This window comes from Centruroides sculpturatus, unplaced genomic scaffold (assembly GCF_000671375.1).
Source record: "Centruroides sculpturatus isolate CEXI.00-Female unplaced genomic scaffold, Cexi_2.0 scaffold397, whole genome shotgun sequence".
Taxonomy (NCBI): domain Eukaryota; kingdom Metazoa; phylum Arthropoda; class Arachnida; order Scorpiones; family Buthidae; genus Centruroides; species Centruroides sculpturatus.
In genome coordinates this window covers 429,082-437,206 of record NW_019384579.1, presented here as the reverse complement: position 1 = coordinate 437,206, position 8,125 = coordinate 429,082, and the positions used below count along the sequence as shown (strand labels likewise).

General features: G+C 28.5%; 2 protein-coding genes across 2 annotated transcripts in view; one reads left to right on the top strand and one right to left on the bottom strand.

Moving 5' to 3' along the window:
• LOC111624423 (Ig-like and fibronectin type-III domain-containing protein 1) overlaps positions 1-6,145 on the top strand; it is a gene marked incomplete at its 5' end in the record, with an annotated part of 22,096 nt that extends 15,951 nt beyond the window's left edge. The window contains 5 exons of the mRNA XM_023367255.1: positions 4,208-4,359; positions 4,427-4,556; positions 4,946-4,975; positions 5,057-5,229; positions 5,303-6,145. Coding sequence (XP_023223023.1) covers positions 4,208-4,359; positions 4,427-4,556; positions 4,946-4,975; positions 5,057-5,229; positions 5,303-5,356 — 539 coding nt within the window. The remainder of the gene's footprint in view (positions 1-4,207; positions 4,360-4,426; positions 4,557-4,945; positions 4,976-5,056; positions 5,230-5,302) is intronic.
• A 150-nt stretch (positions 6,146-6,295) lies between these two features.
• LOC111624424 (palmitoyltransferase ZDHHC6-like) overlaps positions 6,296-8,125 on the bottom strand; it is a 21,722-nt gene continuing 19,892 nt past the window's right edge. The window contains exons 8-10 of the mRNA XM_023367256.1: positions 6,949-7,136; positions 6,796-6,830; positions 6,296-6,729 (exon numbers count right to left, since the gene is read on the bottom strand). Coding sequence (XP_023223024.1) covers positions 6,629-6,729; positions 6,796-6,830; positions 6,949-7,136 — 324 coding nt within the window. The 3' untranslated portion in view covers positions 6,296-6,628. The remainder of the gene's footprint in view (positions 6,730-6,795; positions 6,831-6,948; positions 7,137-8,125) is intronic.

Here is an 8,125-nt window from a genome sequence, read left to right as displayed (position 1 = left end):
AAGTGCAGGAAAAGTATTAAGAATCATAATATTTGTTTGGCCCCATCTTTGACCAATAGTATTTCACAAAACATTTGTAAACATATTAATAATAATAGTAAAAATAATTTAGACCCTTTAAAAAAAGCTGGTGTGGTTTATAGAATTGAATGTGACTGTCATAATCCGTGTGTATATATAGGAGAAACCGGGCGTGTACTAGAAACTAGAGTTAAAGAACACGAAGCGGCCATTCGGCTTAAGTATAATAATTCTCCGTGGTTTAACCACATCAATAGTAATAATTGTAATATTAATAGAAACAATGTAAAAATTTTACATATTGAAAAAGATATTTATAAAAGAAAATTCAAAGAACATATAGAAATTAGAAAACAAAATAATAATAATTTAATAAATCAGTCGAAAGGGATGGAAATAAATTATAGCTGGTACAATCTAATAGATGGCGCTAGAATAAAATAAAAAATAAATGGTTATGTATTAAGACGTCATCACTTGATTACCGTTGTAAAGTGTTGGTGGTCTACTGTGTGACTTTGTAAAGTGTTGATGGTATGAAGTTAAAAATTTGTAGTGCTTTGGAATTATTTTTACAATTGTTTGTCAATGAATTTTTAATAATTAGTTGGTTTTGGTATGTTTATTATACACGTATGTGGAAAAAATTTTTTTAAACTTGTAAGTATAAGTATTGTTTAATATATTATTTGTATTAGCCTTATATTGTTTTATACAAAAAAAGATAATTGTAATTTTAGGATTCTTACAAATGTGTACAAAGTTTACCACCCCTACCCATGGAAATATCATTGTAATTACCACCAGCGGTTATTGTAAGTTTTTCTCCAAAATTTATAATTTTGGTGTAGATATACATCTATGTCGTGTTTTAGTTAAACATTTTACGTTCTTTGTTATTATTTTAGCACTGAAGAGGGACTGGAAAATATTAGACCAGCCCGAAATGCATTTGATGTAGTCTTTACAAAATAAATTTAATTTGCCAATAAGATTGCTGTGAGATTTGTCTACCAAGAATATTTTTGGATTACAGAGACTAAAATCGTCATATTAACTATTATACAGCAAACCATTTATATATATTCTTTTATCGAATTTCTCAAATAATTTTTAAGTCTTTTTAATGTAGAGAAAGATCTTTCACCACTAGCATTACTTATTAACATCGTAAGATATATTCTTAGAAGAATATGCATATTGGAAAAGGTTGATATATTTTATTATAAATAATAATAGAAAAGAATCCCCAAGAAATGTTATTATATGTGGCTATTTTTTAAAATAGCATTAAACTGAAGCCACTTGTCACAAATTTCATGAATGTAAATATCTGTTTTATACATGTTATTTATTATCTCAAAAGAATCTGCACTAACATGTATAAAACAGATATGCATCTGTTTCAGTAAATAAAAAATGTTGTTAATAGATGCATATGCTGTTTTTCTTCTAGTCAACTCGTTGATTAAAGAATCACATATTACATAAAAAGTAATTTTTTGAAATTATCCTTGGCAGAAAATTGAATATCATCAAATTGGCGCTTTCGTTTACGGTTTCTCTGAAAATCAGTCGAATAAATTGCATCTGTAAAATTGCCACATAATTCTTTAGCTTGTTCTTCAATAGAATCAAAATCGTTTCTTAATTCCTGAACAAATCCTATAAGACTTTCATATAAAGTGCAAGCTACATTTAAATTACCAGATATTTCTTGCAACATTAATCCTGTTTAATATTTTGTTCCACAACACAGTCATTAAACAAAATTCAAAACTTTTTGTATCATATAAATCTCTTGCTTCTACTTGGGTTAATTTTTGAAGTGCTGATTTAATTTCATTGAATCCATTGGTAATGGCTCTAATAACATCCACTCTTGCTGACCACCTAGTGTCACTAATACGTTTTCCAAGAGAACAATAAATTGCTTACTATTAAACATTTTTTACTAAATTCCATCGGTATGTCAACGCAGCAAAAAAAGTGTAAATATTTTGAATAGTACTGAAATATCTAACTGCCAATGGGTAACAATCTGCAGCAAAATTATCTACAAGATTTAAAGAATGACTGCTGCATGGAACGTGACGAACACTTTCGCTGTAACTTTTTATGTTGACTTTTAAACTATCCAAATAACTTACAACTGATTCCTCTAAACAGTCAGCAGTATGCGAAAAAATATTGAATAAAATTTAAAAATTGCTCAACAGTGCTACCATATCTAACTATTATTGTTGTCTGAACAGCGTGACTTGCATCAGGCATTGAATCTAATATTAAAGAATAATATTTTGCTTCTTTTAGTTCATCTAAAAATAGTGCTCTTTAATTTCTCCGCCATAATTTTAACAAATTCGTCACGCATTATTGGGGACAAATAGTTGACATGCCCAGAACCGGGGTTTTTATATTTTTCAAATGGCTTGCTAAGAAAGGATCAAACTCACTAAGGTACTGTAGTACACTTAAATAGTTTCCATTGTTCAACTGAAATAATTTAGTTGTTGAGCCATGAAATGCCAAGCCATTTTTAGACAAAAAAATTATTGTTGAGACGATCCTTTTTAATACTTCTCTCCAATAAAGTTTTTCCGTATTCCATTGGTTGTTGATTTCTACATCAATTCAACCCTTCAAATTTGATCTAGCAATAAATGTACCTATACAAGTTCTACGGTCAATTGAATTTTCATGATCTTTTAAGCAGGATTTTGACACTTGCAAAAACATACATAGCAATATACAGACTTATTTTTTCTGCTGTAAATAAGCCATTCTCCATTACCTTGTACTTGAAATTCTTTTTTTGCCTCATGTATAAATTCAATATTCTTCATCTCCAGCGTTAAAACTTCTGGCCATTCACCAATATCATTTGAAAATGATTCATAAGTTTTACATAATAATTGTACACTGTGATCATAATTTTCTTGGGTTTTCAAAAGATTTCCATGTTCTTCAATGGCATCATCTTCATTTTTTTGTTTCTTGATCTTGTGTTTTTTAAAAATAAAAATGGCATTAAAGCATTATATTGCTCTTTACTTTCTCTTTTACGGTCAACTTGTATCATAATATCAAAAACTTATAAACACAGAAATGTAGCCCTTTGAAAACTGACTAAAGTGCAACAATAATCAAAAAAATTATATAAGTTGAATTATACCAGTTTTCACAGGACAGATATAATGTTAAATAGAAACATGCACTTCAAAGAAAGAAAACTATAACTGCAAAAATAGGTTATAATATATCCAATCCACCTAGTGCCATCTCATCATAACATTTTTGTAGAACAAATTGCATATTTTTATAACTAAATTAACAATATATCACATTTGAATATCTTACTTACATTATATTTTTCTCAATGACCACTGCATTATTCTGAACTTTACCGAACAGATCTAATGCACATATACAAACTTCTCAGCAATGATGTTAGATGTTGGGGCAGTATGTAACGTCATAATTAATTATTAACCCTTAAATATGTCATGCTAATAATATAGTAATTCACTATTATAATAATAAAAAAGGCACATTTAGAACCTATTACAGGCCCCAGGCAAGTGCTTGCCAGCCCTGTTCCTACTATTCCATGGAAGTATATGGCATATTTTTCACACAAAAACTTCAAATGTGTAAATAAAATGAATTACTTCTAGAGCCTGTTGGTAAACTGCATGCCTTGGCAGCCAGAATACTTTTTTTTCAAACATCACTAATAGAATCTGTAAATAAAAAAACATATGTAGAAAGTTATCAATTTAACTAATCAAAAGCTGCCAAATGTTAATTTTTTTATTTAATACATAGTTTTAACATTTGCACATCTTTAATTATTGGAATATAAAATTATATTATAAGGGTAAAGATCACCAATTTTGTGGAAAATTGAAGTTACAAGGAAAGACAACCAAATAACTACCCAACTTTTTAACTATTAAACCTGTATGAAATTTTAATCTATTGGATTTATACAGTATAGAAAATAGAACAAATTTTAAGCGTTTTTGAGGAAAAAACATAAATCTAATGGATTAATTGGAAATTTTTGATTATTATGTATAGGTTTAAAGTAGCTAAAATTCAAGTAATTAGTTTGTTGGCTCTCCTTGATAGTTATAATTTAAAATTATATAATTTAATAGACTTATGTTTATTTGGAAAACAGCCGTTCTTCCCGGTCCTCCCTATAATGTGGTGACAAAGCAAATTTCACGTACTTCGCTTCGTATAACCTGGGAGAAACCCTTAAAAAATCCCCAGATGGTCCAGTGGTACAGAGTATTTTGGCGACCGGTGGGAACCAGGAACACTTTTCGTGTAAGTTTTAATTAAACAAGTTTGATAAAGGAAGAGATGATGTAATCAGAAAGTTTCTATTTTACAGAATCAGACAAAAAAGAATCTATTTACCTTAAAGAACTTGAAACCGGAAACAACTTACGAAGTAGCTTTGAAAGCTGGAAATCGGTACGGATTGAGCACTCATACAAAACCTATAGTTTTCACAATGCGCAGTAAGTAAACTTTTTAAAATTTTATTATTAGACATTATCTAGCTATAATTATCTGAGAATTAAGTATTTAAAACACATTCTTTACTCTGAAAATTTCAATAAAATATGTCATTATCCCAAATATTTAGAGCCTTTGAAACTTGATTTTCCTAGAGATGAATTTAAATTATTAAAAACAGCTCTAACAGCAGCATTAGTTAGAAAAATAACATTCAAAATTTAAAAGTATTTGGGATGATGACATGTTCATTTCTGACTTCAATAAAATAATTTCTTTGTGGATTAGTGAAAAGTTGAAGAGATTTATAACAACAGTTTCTGCATTAATACAGTTATTTATTATTTATTTACTTTTGTATTCTACTATATTAAAAATACTTTTATTTTAGATTCTAAATATATCAAAGAAAGACTTGTTGGTAAGTTTTAGTCAGAAATGAAACTTTATTTAGAATATTTTATTAATAAAGTTTGGCATAATATTCAATCTCTCACCTCAGACGGAAATGGATCTACACTGAAAATTGCAATCGGAGCAATCGTCGGTGTTTTGTTGCTGGTGTTGTCTGGAGCAGTCGCAGTCTATTTATATATAAAATTTCATGGAAAACCGAGAACGCCGGCGACAGTATCGTTTGAAAATCCGACGTATATGAAAGAAACGATACCAAATGTAATTCGTTTTTAAACTAATTTCTAGTTTTTATCATTACTTTTTGCTAAATCAAATGTGATTTTTATTTTAGAATTCGCAACCTTCGACGGAACGAAATGGCATCTCGACAGGAAACGTGGGATAGTGCTAATTTCTCCTCAAAGTGATTCATTTATATCTAAAAGAAACAAATTTATTGTTAATAGGTGATGTATACAGATAGAAAAAAAGATATACATAAAGAATAAAATACCTGCTGAGTAGGTTTTAGGACATCCATTGATTGGATCCTTAGTGTTGAGTTCCAAAAAGGATTTTTATCCATGCAAATATCAAGCATTTAAAACAAAAACTCTAATTCATCCTGAATATTCATATGCAATACTTTTTCACAAATCTTGTGTTAAAATCGTTAACTGTAAAGAGTTCATCAATTAAATTTTTTTATTACTTAATTAGGCATGAATCATCGTTTCTTTTTTAACACACAATGTCTCTGTTTGTAGTAGACATCATTAAACACGAAGACTCGTCGGTTCTGCTCAAATAGTGTTTATGTATCTGTGAAATATGTGCGCTGACGATCTTATTCTGTAGATAGTAGAAAATGCAACAAATTATTTAGGTTAGTTCACAAAATATATCTAACAGGATGCTTCAAAAACTTTATGAATTGATTCGAGTTATAGAGCCATTGTTGGTTATTAGTTTTCTAGATGGGTGCTGGATAGCAAACCTTTTGATGTATTTCTATTAAATAATCTTGTGAAATTAAATGGGAATAGATCTCAAAGAAAACATAATGTTATGTTCCCTATATATATTAATGTGCATAGAATTACTTGGCTTTTTAACATTTAAAATATGTTCATTTTGTGATGTATACTAGTCAAAAATTTTTAATTTCTTCTAAATTGAAGCATGCATAGAAATGATTTTTTTTATTTTTAAAATGTAAATATTTACTGAATAAAAATTATTTCTTATTACTAATAAATCTAGATGAATTACAAATTAATATATTTTTGCATACACTAAAATCTGCAGTTTATATCTACATCAATATCAAATGAAGCCAACACTATTAAAAGCTTTGTTAACCTTTATTGCATTTAAAACGTGCCAACGGAAGCACTTCTTATTCAATTTGCATATATACAAATGGTCTAACCGTTTTAAAATTTTTGAAATCAATCGATAAATTTGTTCTTTTAAATTTTTAAAACTCGGTCAACAAAACTGACCCAAAGACAATTATAAATATACCAAATTTTAGTTAAACTCTCTGACATTTTTCACAAATATTTTACAATAAATCAAATTTAAATCTCTCAAAATATACATAAAGCAAGCAATTTTAAAAAAGCTATTCAATAATCATATTTACAAAACTCCTTTTTTTGTTTATATAAACAAATTACTGGAATTTTTTCTGTATCTTTTCAATTTCGCAGTCCGTGCTCGTGAATTCAATAGCACACACCCGAGGAAACCAACCTCGAAGTTTTGGCGACGACTCTGAAATGTCAAATTTGTTATATTTTGTTTATATTTTTGCAAATAGAAAATATTGAATTTGATTACCTGTAAGTGGTATCTTCTCTCCATACAGCCAATGCCTGAAATGTAATGTTTTCTTTAATAACAAGGTCAGTTAATCTAGTCTCGATGTAAACAAAAGATTAATTAAACAATAAAAAAAATCAGAGAGTGTATTTAACTAAACAAAAATCATACTTTCTCCATCTTGTAACCGAAACTTGATCTCCTATTTCCAAAGGTATTCGCGGCTCGTCGCTATATGGAATTGAACAGCATGTTCTTATTCCTTTACTTATGGGAAACCATGTACCTTTATATGGCTGTACGACCGTATATTGCCTTGTGCGAGCTCTTTTATCCTCTTTTTGATACAACTGTTCCACCTAAACATATACATTTTCTTTATTTTAAAAATAAATCATTCCCAAAGATAATTAGATAAAAAGCTTAATAACAAAGTACAAAAAATTTTAAATTATATTAAAATATACTTGATAAAACATTTTTAATATACAGTGGGTGATCGGTTAACTAACATATTCCATTCAAAGATAATGTTCTCTACCAAATTGTTTGTTAACCAATTATAAATTTACCATAGATTTTTATGAGAATTTGATTAATTTGTTCTGCAGACCCCAAAAAAAATATATAATTTCTTACTACATTTATTTACATGTAATAACAAACTAAAAGCAATTGCTACATTTTTTTCATGGATGGCAATCTTTGTATTTCAGATGTGATTTTCATTACTCCTTTATCTGCTTGAATCTTTGATTATATCTTTCTTAGCTAAGATTGTATCTACTGTAAACCTGTTGAAGCCATACTGCGTAGGAACATCAGACATCTTCTGCCCACTATCTACTTTGGCTATTATCTCCTGCTTAATTTATGTAGTGAACACAGTTCTTGACACTCCACTCTTTTTAGGCTCCATAATATTATCAGTTGTTTTAAAATAAAAAGTTCATAAAAGCACTTACAAAAATTCAGTGAATAGATATCAACTAATGGAAAAAAAAGATTATGTATACAACGTGAAAGTCTCGTTCCATAAACCATGTATAGATGCCATTAAAATAGTTTTAAAAATCTTAAACATAGCGTCGCTTTTTGTGTTTGTTCTGTGAAGTGTTCGTTATCCAAACATGTGTTTGTTGTCCAAACATAAAAATATTTCACAAAAGTCTTCGTTGTCCAATTTGTTTGCAGCCCAAACTGTTCATTAACCAATCACCCACTGTACACATAATAAAATCTAGATATTCAGTTTGCATATAGAATTATTAATAAATAAAATTTGATTAATGTCTAAACAAAATCTGAATTTGTATAAATATATAGACTATTCAAAATATCTTATATA